Here is a 26,264-nt window from a genome sequence, read left to right as displayed (position 1 = left end):
TCAGAAAGCACGGGGCATGTTCCTAGGTAGGATGAGCTTTGTACACCTGCTGCTGCTCCAGGGTGCTTCTCCAGTGAACCCCAGCAGCAGAAACCCAAACTCTGTTAATGAGACTCAGACCTAGAGCAACTAGAGCCTAATTATCATTGGCTTCCCCTCCCCAAGGTTCCCAACGTCTCACCCAAGTGATGCAGCAGCTTCACTCTGCTCCATCACCCAACCAGCTTGGACATTTAGGCCATGCCCAGGGGAGGCCAGCCCGGGTGAGCACTGCCCAAGACCACTGCCAATGTCCAGGAACATGGAGGAGGATTTTCTGCTGCTCCTGTGCTCATTTTCAGAGTGGAGATATGTCTGTGCGCTTCCAGTCTGGATAGGGAACAGCGAAGCAATACCTGGGTGTTGCTTTCCTGTGTCCTACTTGTTTCTCCTGAACGCTTGTTATCGATGCCAAATGATGTTTTCGCAAATCAATGACAGGCTGTCAGCGTCAGATGGCTTCTGCACAACAAAGTGCCCAGCTCTTGCAAACCTGTAATGTCATTTTCCCCACGGCAAGGAACAGCCCTCACCCTGTCCCTGCACGGGAGAGCCAAGTGTTTATCACATCCAGTCATTTGCTGGCGGATAATACGAATGCTGTGCTCCAGCATCTGCCCTGTTTCATAACTCACCCAAAATGCTGAGCTGGGCTGGGGAGCTGGGGACAGGGAGCTTACAGAGGCTTTCAAGAAACAATGGTTTCTTCGGGGCGAGTTTGCACAGTCTAGCCCAAGGGAGGGAATCTCCCAGGTTTCTGCAACTGACTCCAATCCCATCTCTAAAAGAGCAAAAGGTACTTAAATAAAGGAGTTTATTGCACCTCTATGCAAACTGCTGCTTCTGCTCTGAATCACGGGCTGGGGATGCTTACTTAGCAGGGCACGGTGAGTGTCATCCCCAGCAAGCCCAGTGCAGCAGAGCTTGCATCTGCAAGCGCCTGAAGCAAATTCCCTGTCTGCCTTTCTGTCTGGAGCTCGCAGGCACCGGGGCAGCAGCAGGGGAAGGCTGAAAGGGAAACAAAACCTGTGCCAAATCTGGAGCAGGATAGGCGAAAGACTGAAGAGATTAACAAAAAGAAAAGAAAAAAAAAGGCAGCTGGTGATCGGAGGGAGACGGGGGCCTTCGCTGCGGTCCAGCGGCTGCATGTGCGCGCACCAAGCATCGCATGGCGATGCCGTGAATCACTGCTCCGCACCCCACACGCTCACAGGGACACACCTTGTGCATCTGGCCTCTTCAAAGCATTTTTGTGCGAGTTCCTGGGATTCCTGCCAACTCGCTGATTGCAATCAAAGGGCTCGCTGGCCCAATGCTGCTCCCAGAGTGGTGCAGGGTTTTCTGTTCAAACTTGTCAGGCACTCCTGAACTGAAGGTGTCTACAGATCACCGCAAAATCTAAATCTAGCTTGAAAAAAAAAAATAGCTAGCCCCCAAATTGCTGATGGACAGCCCTGCTGTGACTTTTTATCACCTGGGGTTGCTTCTTCCTTGGGGTGGGTGGTCACCAAGAGGGACAGATGTAATGGTGCTGGGAATTTCTCACATTTCCCAGGATAATGCCATTTTCTGAGGGGTGACTCAGCCTCACCCAGCACAGCTGAGACTTCCCAGAGCCTGGCAAGGTTTCTCCAGGAGAAAACCTGCTCTTCAAATGCACAAAGCCTTAGTTTCACTCAGCCTCTCATGAAAGGCTCTCCTTCTGCAGGACCACAAAGCGCCACGGGGCTGGGGCAGGTGGGGAGCTCAGCTCCACCGGGGGAACCAGGATCCAGCCGAAAGCGTGCGCGGAGCAGCCCAGCCGAGGGGAGCCGTGCAGAAGCCTGCTGAGACACGCGGACACCGTGCTTCTGAGAAAAACCTTCCCTGGGCTCCTCGCACACACGGCACTGAGTCGTTTTGGGGTGGTGCTGTGGGAGGACGGGACGGTGACAGCAGCAGGCAGAGGGCAGCCGGGCTGGTAACCTCCCCGGCCCCGCAGGTCTCCCACTGTGGATTGGAGCTTACATGATAAAAGGAAGGAGACCCCCCCACTCTCTCCACAAAAAGGAAGGACAGCTCACACAGAGCAGCTGCAAGGCTGCATGCACCAAGCTGAAAGCCTTGCGTAACGGAGATAAAGCACCTGGGAATGAAATCCCCGCATCGTTCGGGTGTGTCGTAACAGGCACGGGGAATAATTCTGGCTGGGGGACCGACCCTCTGCCCAAAGCAGGGCCAGCCTAGCTGTGGTTGCTCCAGCCCTTGTCCCGCTGAGGTCTAACGGAAATCCAGCAGCTTCTCCAGCCTCTGTTCCAATATCTGGTGACTCTCACAGTGAATTTGTTTTCCAAGTATCTAAGAGGAATGTCCCACCTCCCAGCTCACTCCTGGTGCCTCTTCCTCTCCTTATGCACCTCAGAAGATCTGGCTCCATCTCCTCTGCACCCTCCCACCAGGTAGCTGCAGAGAGCTGTAAGACCCCTCTCAGCTTTCCCTTCCCTGCCCGAACCTTGCAGCCCTTCCTCCTGTGTCCTGTGCTCCCCTCCTGACCATCTCAGGGCTGGAGAGCAGACCCAGACACGGCCCTCGCTGTCAGTTGGACTTCCAGGGGCTCAGGCTCCTGGTTTCCTGCTTTTTCACCTCCTCGTGTCCCCATCTCACCTGAGGAGCCTCTACCAAACCGGTCGAGGAGCTGCCGGTGTCCTGCCACCTCCACCCGGTGCTCTCTGCCAGGCAAGGTCCAGCTCAGGGCGCACTCAGCCCCCGGCTCCTCCTCACCCACCTCTGTGAAGGGGATGCACTGCGGGGGGTGCTTCACACCACGACTTCACGGCTGGGGCACTGCTGGCCAAGCCTGCCCTTGCTACAGTCGTCTGCAGCCGAAAAGCAAAGCTCACGACCTGTGGCTGCTGCACGGCTTCCCTTGAGAGCAGGTGACGCTGTCGAGATGAGCGTGAGGTTGGTCTCCACATCTGCGCCGTGCTGCTGCCCCACCATGTCCGGCCACACAGGCTCAGGGCAGAGGTCTCCTGGGTGCCTGTGAGGACATCCAGCCCCCAGCAAGGATGGGCTGGGCTCCTGCAGCAGGCTGATGGTGACCAAGGGACAGCGAACCCTGCTTGCCCGTGGCCAGAAGACCTGGTGGCACTCTGTGGTAGCCTCTCCCTAGCTTCAGCTGTCTGCTCTGTTTCTGAGGGTCCTGAGGCCCACCCAAGGACCTGACCAGTGACTCTCTTGCCTCTAGATGGCAAACGGCACGGCTGGCAGGTCCAAAGGGAGCCGGTTGTCAGTGGGGTCACTGCTTGCGGGCGGCTGGGCTTGGGGCAGCCACACTCAGATGGCAGAGAAGAGCCCACACCGCCACGGACCAACCGTGGAGGTAACCTAAGAGTGTGTTTTGGAGGCTCTGTGGGGTGCGTGAGTGTTATTGGGGTGGCACCCCCTGAATGTGGTCACGTCAGGTCCTGCCAGAGGCATGTGCTGCTTCCAGGAGCGCTCAGAGGGAGGGATGGGGTGGGGGGCATCTGCTCTACAGGCGATGCTGCCAGGCAGGTATGAATGCACTGTGCAGAAAATTGAGGGCTTGAGCCTGTGCCCACCGTAAGACAGTTCAGGGAGGTGACTACAGCCACATAGGTGTGAGTGGAGAAGGCAGATAGACATCGCATCCAAGAAGGTACCTGGACTCCTCGCCTCCCTGTGCTCATACCAACCTGACCCGGCTCAGAAACGCTGCGGGGAAGGGAGAGCGCGTTCCCTCCATGGAAGGAACAGAGATGACAGGGCCAAATTTAGACAGGGAGCAAGCACGTAGATGGTGCGAGGGTGCCCTTGATTCCACGGCGTTGTGAAATCCCCTGCATTTCTGCTGGGGGAGGACACCTCGCAGACCAGCTTATGTAATGATTTAGCAACCTTTCCCAGCGTCATCCGACTCGTTAAAGCAACCTGCGGCAGGGGGCGGGCAGGGGAGGCGATCGCACGCCAGTCCCCCGGGAGCAGATGGGGAGCACGGGCTGCGGGTGGGTGCGGAGGAGGGCGGCAAACACCGCATTCCCCATCAGGGTTTGGGGTTATGCGCATCGGGCAGCGCCATCCCTCTGCGGGGAGCTGCAGGTGCTGCTGTGCTGGTGGGGCCTTTTCCCATCCCTCCACAGCAACGTCTCGGTGCAGGGCTTTGGGTCTGGTTTCTCCCCACATCCTGCATCAGGGAGTCCCGTCTGTTTCATCCTGGCTTAAGCACAAAGGTGATGCTCGATGTTGGGTGCTACAGGCACGGTTGTCCTCTCTCAGGGTGGAACGGAGCAGCCCGAGCTTTGGGATCACCAGTTATCAGGGATCTCACTGTTGGTTCTTCAGGCCCAGGCTCTTCCTACCTGAACTCCAGGAGGGTTTGTCTGCAACTGTCAATGTACACAAGTCCTGTCTGGATGAAAACATCGGGCTGGTGCTGCGCACACAGTGTCCTGCAGCATTAATCCCAATGGTATTGCCCACCAGGACACACAGTGGGTGACAATGAACTTTGTTGGTCACATCAAAGCTGTGCTCATCCCCACCTTTGGAGAAGCAGCTGCTGGAGGACTTTGCTTCCCCATCCTCTTCTCTGCTTTTGGGAAGGCTCCAATGCCTGCACAACCCCTAATTGCCCCATGCTGGGTGTTGCACAGCAGCATGCTGCTGGAGATGCTCCTCCACCTACATGCAGGGGCTGTGGCAATGTCCCTGCAATCCCTGGGGTCATCAGAGCCTGGGTGGGATCAGGACATCCCCAAGGAGTGGAGCCTTGCTCCCAGACGCTGCCTTGTGCTTTCCATACTCAGCAGTAGCTCTTTGCAATTAAGGTGTCCACAGCTAACGATGGGCACTCCCACAGTTTTGAGACTGCAATCAAATTTTGGCAGAACACAGTTTACCACCTGGCATGGACCCAGGCTGATGGGAACTCAAAAGAAATGCAAAAAGATGGATATGAGACGGATGCATTCAGCTTAGTGTTAAAGGCTTTGCGGCTTTACATTTAGGTTGTGGTTTTATCTTTATCACGCTGTCCATTTCTGCAGACCGCGTGACACGAGCGCACCAGGTCCTAGCCTCGGGTGCTGCAGGAGCTCACAGCTTGCTGCTGGATGCGGCACCCCCCGGTGCCCCACGGAAAGCCTTTGCTAAGGCCAAAGTGGCGCAGCACGAAGCTTCGGTCCCATCCACATCTCTCCACATGAAAGAGGACTCTTGAGCCCACAAGCAGCACAGATAAAATGCTCAGGCTTTCTCACATAAACTGGGAAAGGAAAGCGTTGCTTGCACGGGCACTGTGCGGCCAGCAGAACTTGGTTAGCAAAAGCCTGGATTCAAGGGCACGTGCAAGCTGAACCTCTTCCTCTCCTGGGGACGGAGAAGGCCAAGAAGTGAAAGAGCTGGCAGAAGCTGCAGCCAGAACAGCAAGGGCAGCTGCCACAATGCTTCACGACCTCCTTCCCAGCTCACCAGTTCCACTGAAGCCTTGCCCTTCCCAAATCTTTGGCAACTGCTCTCCTGGTAGGACCTGGGATGCAGCTGGGTATCCCGCTGTGCCAACGCCCTTCCCAAGAAGAGGGTGATGATAATAAGCCCAGTCCTGAAGGATGAACCAGACAACCTAGAAGCTCAGTCCTTTTCCTGATTAAATTATGAAGCCTTGTTTAACAAAAATTGCTATGAATAAAAGCACCAATCAATAGATTTATGTGAGTTGTGCTATTAACGTTATTTCTTAAGGGTACCATTTATTTTAACAGCAAAACCTCTAACCCTGGTGGTTAGTAGCGAATTTATCTCGAGACAATATGTGAGGCTAATCTGTGTATCATGGATGGGTTATGGGTTATGTTTCACTCGTGTCTGCTTTCCAGGAAGAGGCTGTGGTGAGTTGGGTTTCAATGTGGACAGGTATTTACATGTCCACCTGCAGACTAAATGGGGAAAAATGATTTCCAAAGCCAATTTATAGCTGGGCACGCAAATAGTCTTTGGGTAGTAGCGATAGAGACAGGGCAAGGAGATGTCTGAGGTGATGTTCACCCACAAAAGTCATACCTGTGCACTTGATACTGATCCTTCCGTGACCTCTTAGTCCCTTTTGCCTCTCTCCTCATGCAAAATCACCTCCTTACTGGAAACGGGCTGAAGCACTGGGCTAAATTTTTGTGGTCCTTTCTGTATGTGCAGCCGCTCTGGTCCTGGAAAAACCAGGGACAAGTGGGGCTGCCTGACCCAGCTCCGACACCCGGCTCGGGGCAGAGGAGGTGCGCACTCCGCACAGCCTTGGTTTAAGGACGTGATTTATGCAGCCTCCCGGCAAGTTGGCTGAGCTCCTGCTCCGCATCCCAGCAGCCCCGGGCACCACGGAGGGACTTTGCGACACCAGCTGGCAAATCCAAAGTGGAAACAAGGGCAGAAGCTGCAGCATCCCGTGAGATGGTGCTCAGCCCTCAGTTGGGTCTGAAGTCTTGGCCATGACTCGAAACCAAGGAGGGCTACGGGAGCGCATCCCATGCCCCCTGCCACGCTGCTGGAGAACGGCACACACGCCTCCTGGTTTTATTATGGAAACAACTAACCAAGCCATCTGTGCAGGAACGTCCTGTGCACCACAGGCCCTGGTGAAAGCAGGCTGTGGTTTTTGCGACCGCTCCTACCATTTTCTAGGTTGCCCAAGCCCAAGCAAGATACGCCATTGCCAAGGGCCATCCCATATTTTCAGGGGGATGCAATAAGCTACCGCATGCATGTATGTGTCACTGTCCTCCACTGGGGAAAATCACAGAAAGTTTTAGGTTGGTTGAGACGTTAACAGGTCCTGAGTCCAATGTCATGTTCAAAGTAGGGCTCACTCCAAAGGCAGCTCAGGCTTCCCCAGTCCTTGCCCAGCTGAGGTTTGGTTACCTTCCTTCTGTAGATCAAAGTGCCCCGTCTTCCTCTTTTAATAAAAAAGTCTGACATTTTAAACAAATGCACGATCTAGAAAACCAGAAATGATGTTTCTGTAGATATTAACTAGCAGCTGCCCTGAACAAGTTTTAACCTCCGATTTAAGTCAACTGGTAAAATAAAATCAGAAGCTTCTGTACAGAAATGGGTTTTAACACAATTTTTCCAGACACCTCTACTCAAGACCTCACCTCCTGGGAATTCCCTGCACTTTATGGGCAACTGAGCAGGCGCAGAGAGGGCACCTTGCTGCGACGAAGTGGGAGCTTTTGGAGGAGGGGAACCTCCTCAGGAGGGGACACTGCTTACCCTTGGCACAGCACATGGCGTTTGTAGCAACTACACCAGCTCTGGGAAGGAAAAGAAGAGAGTTTTGTGACTGTGACCCTTTTCCAGCTTTGGACAGTACCCAAAGTCCTGCCTCAATGGCTAGGGCACAGAAGTGTTAGCCAAAGGGACTACCACCCATCCATGGACATCCCGAGGGGTGTCCCTGCCCAGTGACATCGGCAGTGCCATTGCAGCTAATGCAGGAGGACCAGAGGCTAATCCCTGGTCCAGAAGCAGGTAGCAAGGACAGGATCTCGGCCACCCTGCTTTGGGACATCCTTCTTCAAAGCAGAGGTGTGCAGCTGCTGCGTCTACATCTACAGATCAGGCACTTCCAGGTCCACGTGGTGGCCATGCCATAACTATTATCTGGAGCGTTTGTGGTTTTTTTTTTTGCCTGGCTCAAGTGGCAAAAATAATTTGAGGGCAGTGGTGGGGAGGGGTTTTAATAGCATGAAACTGAGGGGATACGCTGGGTGCTGGAGGGCATGGCATGAGGATGCAAAGCCAGCTGGGGTAGTTCGGGAGGGCTGTGCAGGTTACAGGGACCTAACGCTGGAGGAGTGCAGGCAGCTGGGCCAGCACCTGGACCCCATTCCCTGGCAGCACGCATATACCCAGACAGGTAGGTTGTGCCTCCCCATGCTGGGACATGAGCACACAGGAGACACCAACAGATCATCCCTGTGTGCGTCCAGATTTCCTTAAAACACCCAACAGCTAGCCCAGCAACCCAAACCCCAACAGCCCCACCCTCTGCAGCACCACAGCATCTTCCCACAGTACCTGGCCTTTCCCACATGGGAAACACGAGCGTCCAACAGGCTCAGCACCGTCCCAGGGTTTCACAGCTGGTGCCGTTCTGGGGGGCAGGAGGCTGCAGCCAGACTCCGACCTATCCTGGCTGCTGGGGACGGTTGATGGGGAGGATGGGTCCTGCACATTTCCTATCGGCAGGCTGAAAAAGGAGTCTTAAAGGGAAAAAAACAAATTAACTGCTGTTGATATGAAGCAAGAACCTCGTGTTCCCGTAACACAGGGATGCCGCAGCACTGGAAGTCTTTAAGACAAGACGGACAATTTGAGCAGGGCTTGGTCACACTGTCCTGCACTGGAGCAGGGGAAGGACCAGGGGACTTTCTGAGCTTCTTTCCTGCCCTACAACATCACAACCCGGCCCTTCCCCTCCACTGCAGAGGGCCAGCAGCCAGGAGATGGCAGAGACAGCAGGGACAAGCACTGACAGGGATGCTCTGGGCATCCACAATACAACCGGTGTGAAAAGAGGCAAACAAAGCTCGCAGGGTGCGTGGTCCTTGCACGCCGCATGGACAGGGCTGGCTCAGCCGTGAGGTTTTTGCAGTGGCTGTTTGGTGCTGTGCAGCCAGCGCACAGCCCCGTGGGGTGTGACAGCACCGAGGTCCTGCTGCACAGAGATTTCAGGATCACTGGCCTAAAGCTTGCTCACGTTTGATTGTTTTAGAGGTGGTGATGCCAGTGCTCCGGGAGGGCGGAGGGGAGCTGGAGCAGCCCTGTTGAGGCATGTGCACAGGCGCCCTCCTGCAGCCCCGCCGCCCTTTGGACCAAGACTCCTTAAGGTGTGATTTGCCTTGCCAGACGAGTTTTCAAAAGCAAGCTATCAGCTCCCTGCTCCCAAACACGTGTCCCTCTAATGGAGACAGTTTATCCTCTGCTGGAATTGAGCAACTCAACCCTCCTCTTGCATTACCGAGCCTTTCAAGCATCATTTGATAAGCAGTATGAGCGCAGCTCCTCAGGCATTGCTTCATCTTTTGGCGTGCTTTGCCCTGCCAAAACTGTGTTTCAAGCTACCTATAAATTATGCTTCACGGTCGGCTTTCATCTGCTCGCCATGCAACGGGCGAGAACAAAGGCCACTACGTGCCACACCAAGGCAGAAGAGCCAAGAGCCGGGTGTAGGCACAGGCAAGGCAGGCGGCGGGAGGAAGCAAAACAACCACAGCCCGCTGCCAGCCTTACATCAGAGATGTGGGCAGCCGGGGTGCCTGCTGCTGCCAGCGAAGGAGCCGTGGTATGGAGGGTGAGGAAGGGAAAGAGGGCAGTGAAATCTAGTTTTGCCTGCACGGCTGTGAAGGGTTAAGCAAAAGCAGCAGCAATGGGGGAGGCAGCCACTGTCCTGGCAAAGGGGCTGCAGGCAGCTGTGTGCAGGCAAGTGGGAGAGAAAGGCAGAGCTGTAGGCACTGAAAACAGAGATCTGCACAAGCCGACAGCTCTCGAAACCCCAGCTACTGGGGCCACCCTGGAGGAAGCAACATTGCTCAGACCAGGGGTTTGGGCTGGGTCAGAGAGCAGCTTTGTTTGCACGGGAGTGAGCAAATGAGAGGAAATGTCATTTGCAGGGTAACAGGACTTCATAGGTCAGTGCCTGTGGGTCTGTCAAGTAAATGTGCATCTGCTGGAGAAGGCTGTGCCTGCCGAGGGTGAGGAGGAGCCAGTGCCACCGGCGAGGCTAAGGAAGGCAGGCGTCAGCCAGTGCAAGTGCATTACAGATTGCTAACGTGGTCAAGTTTAGCTGGGTTTCATTTCACCGTGGTCCTCTTTGGTTGAGCTCGTCAGGTAGGTCTGACCCCTTCTGGAGGCACCAGGGCTGGGCAGACAGAAAGGGGCGAAGCTGAAGGTCTCTGACATCCCTTTGTACAGCAAGAATAGCAGATAAGCTGCACAGATGTTCAGATGACTTCTTTATCTTTGTGCCCCAGCTCCTCATGGCTTAACAGGATCTCTTCCGTGAATCAAGGCACCTCCCGAGGCTGCTGTCAGAGAAACCGAACACACACAGCATCCTCCTTTACCAGCTGGTGCTGCCTGCGTGTCTTGGCTTAAAATAAAACTCCTCGAATAATGGTGAGCTCCATCTGATAGAGCAGCGCTTGGTTTAATGGCATGGCCCACAGACCGTGTTGAGTGGTAAGAGATGGAGTCCTCGCTGCGTTCACCTCACCTGGCTTCGGCAGCGAACAGCTAACAACATCCTCCCTGCTGTGGTGGTGTTTTTTCTTTCATCTTATCAGGCCCAGAAGTAAGATTAGGCAGGAAAACACGGTCTGGTCAACACCTCCATCCAGCTTTGCACTGCCAGCGTTACCAACAGGTCCCCTCGGGCTGAGACACAGCTTGAGCATCTTGCGCATCTCGATGTGCTGCCCACAGGAAAAGAGCCTACAAACAGAAGCCGCTCGGACAACTCTGTTGTGAGCGTGGCATCACAAAGAGCGTGCCTGGGAAGTGCCCTGCGAGGTGAGCTTTGCACCCACCGCCTAAATCACAGCAAATGCTCAGCTGAGACAGGGCAGCTGCTGGACTCCCATCAGATGCTGAATCACTGCTGATACATGTCCTGATTGCAGAAGGTTTAGAAATACTCCAGACGTGTCCAGTTTTACTTCTTCACATTTGCAATTGCAGCAGAGCTTCAGCCAGGCGTCACAGTATTTAAGGGTGACAAACCCAGACAACATTAGCTGTCAGTGCCTGCACCCCTCCAACCCATCAACAGAGTGCCTGTGCTAATGCAGAAAGAAGGTTACAGCTCAAAAGGTACTGACAGACTACATAAGGGACCTCCAGGGCCAGAGAGACATGGTGAAGACACCTGCACAACCCACAGTATCTCAGACCTGCAAGGGTGATGGATTAGGACTGGGAACACAGCAGAAGTAGAGCATCCCCTGTTGGGAGCATCGTCCCTGCCCACGGGCTGTCCCAGTACTCCAGGAGAGGAAGCTGCAGCCAGAGCAGATCCAAGACAGTTAGAAAGCAACGTGTCCAGCTCGTCCTCCATCCCACCCCATGTCTGCCCTTCCCCAGATGGACCTGGTGGAGGAAGAGATCTGCTTCCTTTTCTCTTCAACAAAAGCAGCAGAGGTGATCTGTAGAGCAGGTCCTCTGTACCTCCGCATCCAGCAAGCCGTGCACAGCCATCCCTCAGTCTCCCCCTACTCCCAGAATCACTGAGGCAATCCCACCCACAGCCCTGACCCACTGCACCCCACCACAGAGCCACCCCTCCTGCAAGCCACCCCTTTGGGTCCCTGCTCAGCCCCCTCCAGGAGGGACACCACCCAAACCAGCATCCTCCGGCACAAAGCATCATTCCCTGCCCAGACTGGTGCAGGTGTTACAGGATCCTCTGTTCTGGGACTGCCTCCTTCTGAAATGGGCAATGCTATATGATCACTGCCAAATTCATCCCTCTCACACGGGCCCGCTGTTCCCCCAAGACTTTCAGTGCAATTGCACAGATAGGACGCCCCGTGGCTGCAACGCACTGTGAGGTTGGGCTGGGGATGGCGAACACCAGCTCTTTCACACCCTGCTTGCCAATTCGTAGCGTACTCGCTGCCTGGCTGATGACAGGGAATGGGAACCAGTAGAAAATAGAATAATAATAATAAAAAAAAGCTCTTACCTGAGGTTGAGAAAAAGAAGGGAGGCATGGGAGACTGAAAGCAGCCTGGAGGAGTTAGACCTTGACTTCTCCTACTTGGAACAGGACATCGAGCTGGACGTAGGTGAAACCACAGCCCCTATCCTGCTGCAGTGCATAATGCTGCCCCTGGGGTACTGAGCACAGGGCTTGGTCCATGCAAACCAGACTGCAGCCAGAGCTCTCCATTCTGCAGCCACACTGCCAGAGCTGATAGCATGGCACGAAGGGAACACAGCAGGGCATGGAAGAGGGTAGCCATGGCTGTTCTTTCCCCAGCAGGCTCTCCCCAGGAGCTGCAACACAACACAGCAGCTGCCTCCTGAAGCACGTCTCCAGAACAGCACCCCGGGACTCCATGTAGGAGCGAAGGGGAAGACAGGCTTGGGAAGCAGATGTGGTGATATTGATCTAAGCTACAGGAAACTACAGAAGGGCACCATCCTCAAGGATTTGGGGGTGAGGCTGCCAGGGCACCCTTGAACATACTCCTGCTCTGATCTCATCATCCAGGAAGTCCAGCAATTTAAGAAGTGGTAAGACATGCCAATGGCAGCTCTTTTAACAGCCTTGTGGAAGATGGCAGGGCTCTGAAGTGTTTCAAGCTTCTGAAGAAGCTGAAATTGCTGGCCTGCAGACTCTGGAAAACCCTCTCTGCACAGTCCCTGGAGGGCTGTGCAGTCCTATAGCACCTCTCCCTGGAGAGGGAGGGATGGGACCGGCTGTGCAGTCAGGGAGGGGTGCGGATGGAGGCAGTTCCAAAGGCTGCCTCTCCCTGCCCAGCACTGCCATCCCCTGAGGCAATCCAGGTCCCCTCTTGCAACAGCCAGCTCCAGGCGAGGGGTGCAGAAGCGGGCAGCTGTTGCTCCAAGTGCTGCCCAGGGTCAATCCACCCCCATCTTGCCCAGCCAGGAGGATGGGCTGTGAATCCCCTGCAGCTAGAAACGCAGTCATCCTTCCAAAAAGGGATGTTCAAAGGCTTCGTGTGGAAAGGCTTCCCCAGGACACCAGCGCAAGTCCCCACTCCATCTCTTGCCTCCCAGCCAAACAGGACCATCCAAACACCCCTTAGCCTCTAGGGTGCACACGGAGGTGGGACTGCAGCAGCATTTCCTTTTAGAGGACTTTCAGCAGAAAGCTGAGGCCCATAGCCCTGACCAGCACTCTCCTGTAGAGAAGGGAGCTAGGACATACAGCTATATGGGGTGGGTGTATGGGCACGGGCATCTGCAGCAGACAATGGGAACCTGCAGAAGAGGAAACAGGGTCAGGTGGCCTCGGCCACCAACAGTGATCTGCAAGCATAGACAAACGCTTTACCTAAGGAGGGATTAAGGTGAAAATCAACTAGTTTAAAAAGAACGTCCTGAGAATCCCCAGGACTGACATTAGTGCTCAGAAAATAGCACTGAAAGGCACTGCTGATTTATCAACTGACCAGATTGTGTTCTCTAAGTCACCGAAGACCACAGAAGTCAGAGTTCTTCTTGCTGCAATTCAGCCAGATGCACCAAACACGCCTACACTGAGGAAGACTCCTGCATGAGGGCTCGCTTTCTGCCCTAACAGGATCTTTCATCACATACTCGAGGCCATACCCCCCCAGCAGTGCCTGCTCTTCCACTTTGGAAGTTAATTCCAGGGGAAGGAGGCACCACGTTGCTGTAGTCCACTGACTCAAACCAGCTCACTCACCAGCTTCTCTTGCTGACTGCCCGTGTTTGTTGCATTGCTCTTACCTGAGCATGCAGGGAACTGCCTGGGCTTCTTTCTACAGAAATAACCACTTACACATGGTAGATTTTACTGAACTATAGTTTAATTTCATGGTTGTTATGTCTGTACAACATTGTACAAAATATAAACAAAAAGAACATTTATGCAGCAGCTACATTTCAAAGGTGACACTAACATGGTAGTTCAGCACTGCTGCATCCGTTTTTATAGCACTTGCTACAATAGCTTTAAGTGCAGCATTGATCTGCTCAAACAAATATAACTGGTTCTAGATTTCCATTCATTCTCATCAGTGCATTTTCACTGCCAGTAGCACTACCTTGTGTTAGCCTCATCTGAGAATTTCTCTTGCCTAGATAAAGCTAGTAGACAGATACTCTTCAACTCAGAGGTTAAGGGAAATAATATACATAGCTGCGACTGGTAGTAGAATACATGCAGAACTGCTTCTACCAGAATTAGGAAACCTGCTGAGAGTTAGGTGAAATCCAAAATGAGTGCTCTGGAGTAGAAAGCCACAGGCCAAAAGGCCAGCTTCACAGAGATCTGGTGTCATGAAATGTTCTTGCAGCAGCCTGACAGCAAGTGAGTGCTGTGGCAGAATGGTCACTCACATCTGTGTTTTCCATCCAAAATTTCCTTTTGGCCAATTATGTTTCCTCTCATCTTATGTGTTCCTGAAGCTTCTCATCTGTGTTTTAAGGGTCATAGTGGAAAGCCACGACCATTATCAAAAGATACAATTCTCTTAAAGCTTTTTTTCCCCCATTTTGACTACAATGCAGCATCATGTTCAAAATGCAACTACTGGATCTGGAGAACACTCAGACTATAATGGACATCTGAAAATAAATATGTGGCCTTTGTACAAAGCCAGTTCTCACTGAAAACCTTCTCATTCACATAGGAGTGCAGAGTTTTCAGGAAGTTCGTGCTACAGGGAGGAGTCTGAAAATAAGAGAAAGAGAGAAGTAGAGCTAAATTTTGTAACGGAAGACAACCTGAAACTTATACTGGAAGGGAAACCTGAAAAGTTACAGGGTCAAAAGGATCAATATCTGAAAAAGCATTACAGGGATCTAATTGACCTGTTTCTCCATTCATACAGTTCTACTGAGGTGTCTTGAATTGCATTAAAATTAAAATATTTGACTCAAAGTAAAGGATGTTCCATAATGAACCGAGGAAAATGCTAATGATATTTACCCATAAGTATATTCACCGGATGTCCACCCTCAGCCAACTACACTCATTCTGCATTCATGCCGGGATCCTCAATGACCCTGTTCAACTTACATCTCGTTGCTCTCTTTCTTCCCTTCTCATTGCCTTTGGCCTTCTTCCTTACTGCTTCACCTAGAATTGCTATTGCACAAATCTTTTATCCTGCACTGTAGAGAAATCTAACCTAGATGTTATCTTATGGCCTGGTTTGTGATGGGATAAAGTTAAGTTTCTTCACAGTGGCTGGTATGGTGACGTGTTTGGGATTTAGGAGAAAAACAATGCTGATAACACACTGATGTTTTAGTTGTTGTGAGCAGTGCTTACACTAAGTCAAGGACTGTCCAGCTTCTCATATCGCCCTGCAAGTGAGGAGGTTGGGAGTGCACAAGGAGCTGGGGTGACACAAAGCCAGAATAGCTGACTCAAACTGGACAAAGGGATATTCCATACTATATGTTGTCATGCTCAGCAATAAAACTGGGGGAGTTGACTGGGGGAGCTGCTGCTGCTGCTGCTCAGGGACTGGCTGGGCATTGGTTGGCAGATAGTGAGCAATTGCATTGTGCATCACTTGTTTTGTATATTCTTTTATTATTACTATTATTATTTTTACCTTATTTTTCCATCCATTTAAACTGTCTTTATCTCAACCTGTGAGTTTTACCTTTTTTCTGATTCTCTTCCCCATCCCACTAGGGAAGAGTGAACAAAAAGCTGTGTGATGCTTAGCTGCCTGCTAGGTTTAACCACGTCTTATTAAAGACGGGATATTTCTTTCTAGAAGTTTTTCTCAAGATCAAGCAAGGTCTCTGGGCTCATGTAGAAATCAAATGTTTTTCATATCTGCCTTCTCATATCTGTTTCAAGTGATCACTTAGTAGGTTAACTACAAATTCTATAAAGCAGGCCAAATGCACACAGTCTCATAGGAGATTGCTCCTGCCAGTGAATAAAGCTGTATGACTACCATTTTTAAGGCATCTTGACAGCAATGATGTGTATCATCAGAATACAGGAGGAAAGAAAGGAAGTATTAAAGATTGTTACCTTTAATAGCGAGGAAGGCTCGGGTGAACACACGGCCCAATTCATTGGCGGCTTCAACCATGTATTCTCCTTCATCAGCTTTTGAGACTCCTTGGATCACCAGGGAGCAGACACCAAAGTCATTTGTGCCAAAATAGGCAGGATCACTGGAGAGGTCTCTACTGTTCTTATACCAAGTGATCTTTGGAGGTGGGTGGCCTGCAACGGCACAGCTCATACGGCACTCACTCCCAGTAGTCACCACATGAGGCTTCAATGGGACGAGGAATCTCGGGGGCTGGTTTTGATTAACTCCTCTGTATTTCTGTGGTCTGATATGAACTTCAGCTGGTAAAAAAACAAAACAAAACACAAAGCAACATACAAACTCAGATACTGCTTCATGTTCAGATAGAAGTCTTATCAAAGGACTTAACACATGGCATTCTGCACTGCAAATAGCCAGAGACCCCACACATCTGTGGATTGTAATCTGTGTTTCTTCTCAAATTGGTCAGAACTTAACCTCGAAGTCAGAAACCTTAGTTTCTGCAAAACTTACGCCTTAGATTTTGATGGATACTAATTCTGTGAAAAATTATCTGTTAATAAGGGCTGAAAATAAAGGTTCTATCTGGTTTGCAACAATGTCTGTGCAGAAAGGGCAATCCTTCCCTGCCAAACTGGAATTTCTTAGGTTATTTTTATGCACTCTCATTTTGGGCAAATAAATGTTCACAGGAGGAAAGACCTATTTCAATATAGTGTGTTAGAAACAATAACAGGAACAAAGCACGACAACACTGTTACACAGATAGCTATATGTAAAAGCTGTTTTACCCTTTGTTTTTTTAATTCTCCAAGGCTGCACAGTTTCAGATGGACCACTGGATCCCAACTCATTTTTTGCCACAACCCTGAAGTAGTAGTCCCGGCCTGGGATCACTTTGGTGTATGTGAATTTGTTGGTGTAGATCAGGTCACCCACCACGTGCCACAAGCCCTTCTGTGATTCACGTTTCAGAACTGTATAGTAGAGATTGCTTTCCCATTTCTCAGATGCTGATGGCTCCCAGGTTACTGTCACTGCATTTGGCACATTCTCTTGCAGTAGAATAGGCCCAGGGTTTTGTGGGATATCTGTCAGATGAAGACAAGTCATATTAAAGATGTAGGAAAAGTGACACAGTACAGGACCATAAAAACTTTGAGCCACCAGATATTCTATGTCTGGGGGTTGAGTAAACATCCTGGTCATTAGGAAGAACAAAATTCAATTCCTCCTCCAGATACATAAGCCATTTTATATGCATTTGCCATTAACTGAACTTCTGCTGCATTAGACCCACAGCCTCTTTATGGATCGAGGGAAGAGATGAGGGTTGGTATAGCTAAACCTTTTCATCTCTTAATGAGACAGCTTAAAGAGTTGTTCTAGCTATGAATAAAGGTTATACAGCCTGCTGCTGACCAAGCTTAGACCATTAAAAAGTGCATGAGCCTCTCTCCTGTGGTTTACACTATTCATCTGCGTGACCTTATCTCTTTAAGCAGTCACTCTGGTAGCCAGGTCTAGTCCTAATCAGTAGATTAATCTGTCCTGCAGACTGGGCCAAGTGATACCACATAGTGGACAGACTGAATCTTATGGAGAATTGTATTCATTCTCCTGGTGCCTGCATTGCTTAACCACATCAGAGCTCACTGTGCTGAACTCAGTTCACTACTGACTGTAAATCTGTTTGTACACACGCATATGTACTTATACTTAAATACACATGCTAATGACTTACCTGTAACTTGAACTTGGAAGCTGAATGTTTCTCTTTTCCCTGACTCGTTCTTGAGCTCAATGGTGTAGGTGCCACTGTCAATCAACTCAGCTGCTTTAATCAGCAGCTGGGAGGTACCATCTTTGGTGCTTATTGTAGCCCGGTTTGAAAGAGGAAGCCCATCCTTTAACCAGGACACCTGCGGATCTGGAGACGCCTGTGAAGAATAGTACCAGTTACAGCCTACCTGCTTTGCCTCTAAATTATATCTTCACATCTACAGCTTCATTATTTTGTCCCAAATACTCAACTGTGTTGTGTAGATGTGCAACATACACAAATATCAGAGATGGATCTAAGAGCCCTGGATACAGAGCTGCTCAAGAGTTCCTTTGCAAGTTTTTCTTCCTATCTCCTGTAAGAACATTATTGTACTAAGGTGCTCACGAATACCTATATCAAACAAAGTGTGCTAGGGCAAAAACAGATGACATCGGTAGTTAACATTTTCTACTTTACAAAGTATCTGCTGGTCTTTAAAGGAAAGAAAAAAAAACATCCTCAAAGTGTAAATTTGTGTTGTTCCATCTTTGGTCTCCATACTCCAAAGGAGCAGATGAGTTGGAGCAAGACCAGGAAATAAGCACACTTTGCCTTCATCAACTTTTTCCTGATAACCTAGACTTCACCTGTGTTGTTCCAAGCTTACGTCAAAGCAAAGAGGGCTTCTGCAAGTGAAAGCCTACTTTTCGAGGAATAGGGCTTAAGTCCTGCTGCTTAGTAAGACAGTCATGAGTTGCTACAAAAGCTACCCCAATGCCTTCTGAGGGAGATGGGGGGAAATCAACTGATTTTTAAACTAAGTATGATGGATCAGTACTAGACTGAGATGATACTGAGGATGTTGGAAGGACAGCATTACAAGCACTTTATTTGCTGAGGTTACTGAGTAACCACAGTCTCATAAACCACTAAGACCAAGTGTGACAGCTGAATTCTTGTTGTTGTTTTCCTCATACAGAAAGTATACACAGCACCGGCAGGTTAGAGGATTTGCTGAGTGTCTTGTAAGCAAAATTCCATGCCAAGAAAACAATAGCTCAGTTTTCATGTCTACTACTGACATACAAAAAAAAGAGGAGATGGGGATTTCTGAATTACATTTGAAATCTTACCTCGAAAGGAATATCCACTCGAATAGTATTTCCTGCTTTTATAATCAGGAAATTTTTCACTGTGTCATCTATTAAGAACCTAGGAGAAACTGGAAAATACGGTGATTGCAATAAAAAGTTGTTTGTTATGACACAGTCGTTGGCTGACAAACTCATATGCATGTGCTAGCCTTTCCAACAGCTAGTCTGCAGGCTGTTGATAAACTCAGTGGGGTACTTTGGAAAAAAAGCTCCTTGATTCACTACCAAAGTTCCTTGCTAGCCATTACACCTTTCAAATGTTATTATTGTTTATTTAGCACTATGACTAAATGAGAGGGAAGGATGTTAAACTACATTCACAACAGTGTTTGTATACGTGACATCTCAATCATGGATAAATTTGCTCTTTGATACACTTCACCCCATCACATGATGGATCTCTTGTCTAAAATGACATTCAATGAAAAAAAAATGCAGTGGACACTTATGACAAGAGCAGTTTGACGGAGCATTTTTGACATTCCCAAAAATTCTTTGTATTTTATTTTCCCACATGACCTAATAAAATAGCAAGCTATGAGAACATACTCATGAAACAGGCCTGAATTTATTAGAAATAATATTTTTTAACATTTTTTTTCACTTTTTCTCTTTTTCTCAATATAACATACTAATGTATTTAGCATTTTTCCTACACAATTCCTTTGATTTCCATGTTTCAGTTCAGTAACCTTTTGAACCTGATCTTTTGGAAAAGCTAGAGAACAAAGAAAAAATTCTTGTAAGTGACTGTTTTTTGTATGTTTTCAGATTTTCTTAATTCATAAAAAGTTTTGAAGTGATAGAATGGCAGACTGGAATTCATTTTAGCTAACTCTGGCTGCATTCATACAAGTCAAGCGTAGTCAGAGAGGCTGACTTTCCATAAGTAGAGAGGCAACTCCAGAATGCAGCTTATACCTTATAGAAAAAACATTCAAAACTGAAAAAAATGCTTCTTATATTTTTCTATTTACTAACTGATTATAAAAGAAGTCTCAGTGAATAGGCCAAAAGTAGACATTTTCACTTAGGACCCAAGTGAAGGAAGATGAATCCCGCACAGAATTATCTTCTGTAGCTCTGCAATGTTCCCAAACAATAGGAAAAAAATACAGATTGTAAAGAAAAGTGAAAAGGCTGTGTTCAAATTAGAAAACAGAAAAAGCAAAATAAAGTTTACAAAAACTATATATAATAATTGCAATTTGAATGAGAATGAATCAAAATGTTTAATTCCAAATCTATCTCTAAAAAATAAACTGAAAACTCTACTTCTCAATTTAAAAAAAAAACAAAAGGTCAATGTAACATATATGTGGCTTCTGTCTGGTGATCATGACTGTGCCATAGCTCCATGGTGGGGTGAGGGGCGCAAAATGTAAATCCATATAGAAATACAGTTTTGAGGGTTCTTGTATAGTAATAACAGGAGCTAAACACAGTCTGTTATACAGTTTTACCTTCAGAATTTCTTGATGAGGTAACCAAGTAACATACTCTAGAACAGCAATGCAGCACTTGTCCCTGTGCTGCAGCCTGGGACTTCAAAGAAAGTCATCACAGCCACCTACAGACCTTGCCTTCACCTTGTTACCTATAGAACAATCTTGCTCATGCTGAAAGCAGCCCACTAGACTTACCAACACTGGAATCAGCTTCAGTGAAAGCTTCAAGCTCTGCAGCTTCTCCTGGGCCACAGTCATTGAGGGCTCTCACACGTAAGAAGTACAGCTCCTTGTTTTTCAGGCCTTTAACTGTGTAAGTGGTCACCCCTATAGGAAGAACGTTGCATCTGGTCCAGTCGAGGTTGTTAGAAGACCGTATCTCCACGTCGTAGCCTTTCACATCAATCCCATCTTTTGCTTCGGGTCTCTTCCATGATAGGGTGACACTAGTGCTGTCACTGCTGGTCACTGCAAGGTCCCTCACTTGACCTGGAGGTTCTGAAAAGATAAATTTTATTTAAACTATTTTTCTAGTATTCCTGCTACACCCATCCTCCCACCCCCAACTTTTCAGTCACTTCCTGAGATCCCCAACATTCTTGCAGTGCACTAGATATTCACCCTGCTATCTTGCCTCCATTTTGTCCCAGTTCTTCAAAGCTGGATGTAGGTGTATAGGTGCCTGCTCCAGTGAGCCATGCAGTACAGTCTGCAACAATCCTGAAATGGTTCACAACCCACCCTGAATCTCTCTCCACACCACATAGCTCCTGCACAGAGCATCTGCCTTATCTTAACTGAAGCACCACACAGGAAACCCTTCCATTCCTTCCTCATGAAGATAGAGGATTCTCCGCCATGAAATATCCCCCAATTATTTGATCTTTGTCTTCATATACTTTCACAAAGCACTTACAAACATTGCCTGTGCAATAACATCCCCAGTCTACATTCAGCTTTACATATTCCCAAGCCAGAATGATAGCAGCCGTTCACTTACTTGTGGAATCTCGAGCAAAGACAGGCTGTGATGGCGCACTGATATCTCCTACACCAGAAGCATTGACAGCTGCCACACAAAATTCATACTGCAGACCCTTCTTGAGATTGGTCATTTTCAGCTTCTTATCTGCAGAATGAAAACAAGCACATTGGCTTGGGTGAGCAGTACCCCAACAAGAAGTGGAAGGACAACAACCTTCTACTTTACTGCATCCATGCAGAACTACAGACTGAATAATTCTGAGGAGCCAAGTATAAATGCTGTCTCCAGTTCCCTTGCCCTTCCCCATCCTAGTGCATACGTACTACTGAGATGTGTTCATTGTATTCTCTTTCAAAACAAACAGACTCTGAGAGCTATTAAGTTACAGAAAGGATATCCATTGTTTTTCCTCATGATATAAACCTAAACTCTTCTGTACTACCAGGTAAGGGGTCCTAGTCTGCACCTGATGGATAATTGATAGCTATAGTCCAAACACATTTAGGAGCTTATTTACATCACTTGTGTTTCTTTACCTTCCCTGCATTTCTGAGTTCCTGCCTGCCTAGTTCTTAGCATGAGGATTAAGGACAGTAGTTCTGCACATGAAATTAAGACTTCAATTCCAGAGATTGAAGACATCAGTTTATCTACAAAGGAGCTACATCCCAGGATGCAGCAGCAAGCTTCTCTACATTCTTCTCCAGCCATAGGCTTACAGTATCTAGAAAAGATTATATACAGCTGAATGCCTGAAGAAGGTTTATAATACAAGAGCTATACAAGATAAAAAGGTAAAATTTCAGACAGGGTTAATATGGTTGCAATAGGGACAACCAGCAGCTCAAGAACTCAAGAGGAAAAACACTGATGTGGAAAAGTATAAAGATACTACCCCTAAAGCAAGGAGCTGGAAGGCAGCAACGCTGCAAAGCATGTTACCTTCTGAACCCAGCAGAACTCTTGGCTTTTTTCAAGTCTTCCATCCTGTTCCAGGATTTAAGTAAGCTACGTACCTGCTATGGGTACACTGTTGACTGGCACCCAGGTCATGGTACCCTTCTTGCGTTTTTGAACGATGTATCCCACGATTCGGGAGCTGCCAGTTCTACGAGGTGTTTTCCAGGATATTGTGATGGTGTCTTTGCTGACACTAATGATCTCAGGGGGGTCTGGGGCACCAGGTGTAGCTAGAAAGAGAACAGTGTTTCATTATTAGCAGATAAACTTTTCTTGCAAAATAAGGAAGTGTTCTGAGTCATTTCTTCCACATTTCCCCAATGTATTTGTATGGATGTGCTTTGAAAACGTGACTGAGACCTGAAGTTGTGTATGCTGTTCCCTACAGAAACAGGATCCCACATGGACCTTATTTTCTGAATTTTCTCTTCATGAATGACCTGTGGTCATCACCACTGAGTGTTCCACTCTCAGCCTACAGAGAGAAGCACGTACATTCTTACACAATGGGTCATCTACTTCCATTCCCCCCGCCATGGGCAGGGACACCTCCCACTGGATCAGGTTGCCCAAAGCCCCATCCAACCTGGTGTTAAATACTTGTAGCGATAGGGCATCCGTAACTTCTTTGGGCAACCTGTTCCAGTGCCTCACCACCCTCGTAAGCAAAGAATTTTTTCCTTATGTCTCATCTAAAATCCACCCTCTTTCAATTCAAAACCACTACCTTCTGCCCTGTAACTACATGCCCTTGCAAAAAGTCTCTCTTCATCCTTCCCACAAGCCCCCTTCAACCACTGAGAGGCTGCAACAAGGTCTCCCCAGAGTCCTCTCCTCCACGCCAAACAACCCCACCTCTCCCAGCCTTTCTTCATAGTCGAGGTGCTTCCTGCCCTCTGATCATTTTCACGGACCTCCTCTGGACCTGCTCTAACAGCTCCACATCTCTCTTGTTCTGGGGACCTCAGAGCTGGATGCAGTACTCCATCTCCCTCAAACTGCTGGCCGTGGTTTTTGTGCTTTTTATTTTTTATTTTTTTTTAAATGTATCCCAAGCTACAACTGGCAAGCACAGATTTTTGTGAAGAGTTCACAGCCATGATTCAGGTTTAGATCTGTAGCAACATCCAAAATGCAGCGAGTTTCCTTTCATGTCAGCTTTGATAATCAATTTCCCGTAGGGTTGTAGAACACAGTTACAAAAGGTTATTCCTTACCTTTACTGACAGCCTTTACTTCCTCTGATTCCAGGGCGTCGCTGGTTCCCTCTGCATTCACAGCCCTCACCCTGAAGTAGTAGCTCATGTCTCGTTCCACTTTGTTGGTAGTGAAAGTAGTACAGCTTCTGGGGATTTCCCCAAGAGCCACCCAGTCGCCCTCGCCTCCCTCGCCTACCTGCTGCCTTTCAACAATATAGCTTTGCACTGGTTTGCCCCCATCATCTTTTGGGGGTTTCCACTGAATCGTGATGTCATTTGCAGAGCTTTCTACAATTTTCATGGGTCCTGCAGGTGGCTGTGGCTTGTCTGAAAAGATGAACACAAGCAAGTTAGCTCCAGATCCAAATGCATTCCTGGGTTTGGAGCAGACATTCTTTCTTGCTCACCAGCTAGGACACTCAATTTCTGATGGTACATATGACTAGTTGCAGAATGAGGGTCAAGCACCTGAACTGCCTCTTCAAACATCCACTCCTCTAACTTTTCATAAGGGTGTAGGAAGCTATGCACTTGCTCCATGGGCTGATTGTTCTCATACAAATTGTAGCAAGACAGCTCACTTATAAAGTACACCATCAGTTCTGATCTTCCAAAAGAGCACAGACATTTATGGTAAGATGGAATTTGGCCTTGATAATCTGATTGTAGATCTGCCTGTTGTGTGTAGTCCTATCTTCCACAATTTCCCAACATTCAAAAGTCAGATTTGGCTGTCCAAAATCAAACAAGATGAGTGTCATATTGTATTAAAGGGTAAGAAACACGTCAACAATGTTTGCTTGTATCTTAAGTTACTGGAAAATTACATAGCCTTGTTCATCTTGGAATAGCCAGTAGTTCTAAATAAGATTGTGACCAGCGTTACTGGTTCCGCTTCCTAAGCCTTACAATAAAAGCCACTGTAGATGTTACGGGGTCTTACCTGTTACCTCAACCTTTAGGTCGATATCTAAGATGCCACTGTCATTCTTCAGCCTGACTTTGTAATCCCCACGGTCTTTTCTCTCAGTGTTGGAGATGGACAGCATAGTATAGGTGTCTGTTTTATCAACACGAATCCTTGAGTCATCTGCTAGCTCCATTTTGTCCTTTAGCCATGTTGCTCTGACTGGTAGCCGGCCTTCAAAAGGGACCTTGATCTTTATTTTCTCCCCTGCCTTGGCCACAGTAGGAACACTTGTTAAGTTTTTCAGGAGAACTTTGTCAACCTGTGGAGGATCTAAGCAGATAATACAAGGTCATTAAAAATTGCAGTTCGAAGAGGATAAGGCCAACCTCGGAGGGGAGAGCTTCTCTGCGTTCATTGTTGCTGTATATTTTAAACATATATTCCAAAATATATTTATTTGGTTCTCTGGGGACTTATCCAACCTGAAAAAGTGAAGTTCATGATGCTGCAAACTAATTGACCTTCACATTTATTGTTACACCCAGCACTTCACACACATGCATGCAACTTTGCTACAGGATAATTTTCACAAAGTATTCATGATATCACACTGTCCTTTTCACTGTAGCAAGTTTTGCATAGGCAACATACTACACACACAAGAATGAAGAATCTGTTTTGATAAAGTCATATGTGTGCACCCACAATCTTTGAGTTAGTAGTAGAAGGTAGTCATAAAGGCTCCCTAGTTAAATTTTTATGCACCAACCAGTAACAAAAACATTTCCCATATTGATGGTTATTATAATAAAGTCTCAATAACCAACTATAGGTCCTGAGGGAATGTATTGCATCACTCACCTTCAACAAAAACTGAAGCTTCAGTTTTTATATCTCCAGCTTCAAACCTGTATTTCCCAGCATGAATATCTTCCACTTTGCTAAAAATTAGTTTGTGGACTAGACCTTGCTTTTCAAAAAAGACTCCATCCATGCTTGTTAACTACAAGATAAAACACAGGGACCCATGCTTAATAAAAAATAAAAAGACAATCCAAACAGGCAAAAATTTGAAATGTAATTGAAATGATTTATGAATGTCATGTGTGTTTAGTTACAATAACATTCTGGGATTACTTATCTGGTAACTACTTCACCACCATATTCCCCACAAAGACTTGAATCAAAGACCATTAAAATAAAAGGTAATTCTAATTTGACCTCTGATCTTAAACATTATCTCCAAACCTTCACTTTCTATTCTTAATGCTGACACTTTAGCCCAGGCTCAAGGATGACATCTTGGGAATCCTACAGTATCTTATGGATCCCACAGTTTGAACGAACTAGTCTTTTATGATCTTTTGGGATATGGAATGTGATATCTATGCTTGATTTTAAGCACTAATTTGAAAGAGTACTTTTGGTGTTATACCTGCCTATAGATCATCTGAAGATCCTTTTTATTTATGTATATATTATTTTGCATATTTTTCTCATGTACCAAAGAAAAGAAAAAGGATTCCATTTCAACTAAAAGACCCATGTCATCTTCACCCATGCAAAAGAATGGAAAACACAAAGCCTCCTGTTGTCAGCAAGAATGGACGTATCTTGCAGCAGGAAGGCAAAGAAATCTCAGTCAGTTTCTAACAGGAATTTTAGCTTAAACAAGCTCCTGCAGAAGTCTTCTAGGGCCATGCTGAGACCATAGTAAGACTGGCAGAGGGAAAGACACCTCAACATGATACTCAATAAGGGGTAGAGCCAGAGAGCAGAGCACTGTTAGCCAAAGAAAAAAGCAGCTACAGGACACTGACCTTTAATCCATCTTTAAACCAGGTTGCTGTCACATCTTCTTTATTGACAGCGCAAGACAGCTCAGCTGGTTCCCCTTTCTGGACTCGGACATCAATTAACTGCTTGTTGACATGGCAGCGTGGTGCTAAATGTCCAGAAAAGAAAATGTTGAAAGGATGATAATTCTGTCTTACACTGACAGAGAGTAATGTACAC

The 26,264-nt window shown here is 47.9% G+C and overlaps 1 protein-coding gene across 2 annotated transcripts in view; it reads right to left on the bottom strand.

Moving 5' to 3' along the window:
* Nucleotides 1-13,600: 13,600 nt before the first annotated feature.
* The window catches only part of IGFN1 (immunoglobulin like and fibronectin type III domain containing 1), a 60,869-nt gene continuing 48,205 nt past the window's right edge, over nt 13,601-26,264 (bottom strand). For both annotated transcript variants that reach the window (XM_083812937.1, XM_083812936.1), the window contains exons 15-26: nt 26,069-26,193; nt 25,110-25,251; nt 24,282-24,578; nt 23,357-23,665; nt 22,196-22,369; nt 21,195-21,323; nt 20,390-20,692; nt 18,726-18,814; nt 17,572-17,767; nt 16,619-16,918; nt 15,800-16,126; nt 13,601-14,473 (exon numbers count right to left, since the gene is read on the bottom strand). In XM_083812937.1, the coding sequence (XP_083669063.1) occupies nt 14,460-14,473; nt 15,800-16,126; nt 16,619-16,918; nt 17,572-17,767; nt 18,726-18,814; nt 20,390-20,692; nt 21,195-21,323; nt 22,196-22,369; nt 23,357-23,665; nt 24,282-24,578; nt 25,110-25,251; nt 26,069-26,193 (2,405 nt within the window). In that variant the 3' untranslated portion in view covers nt 13,601-14,459. The remainder of the gene's footprint in view (nt 14,474-15,799; nt 16,127-16,618; nt 16,919-17,571; nt 17,768-18,725; nt 18,815-20,389; nt 20,693-21,194; nt 21,324-22,195; nt 22,370-23,356; nt 23,666-24,281; nt 24,579-25,109; nt 25,252-26,068; nt 26,194-26,264) is intronic.

This window comes from Anser anser (genome assembly GCF_964211835.1).
Source record: "Anser anser genome assembly, chromosome: 27".
NCBI classification, from domain to species: Eukaryota; Metazoa; Chordata; class Aves; order Anseriformes; family Anatidae; genus Anser; species Anser anser.
The sequence above is the reverse complement of the archived record's forward strand: the minus strand, read 5'-3'. Positions and strand labels throughout refer to the sequence as shown.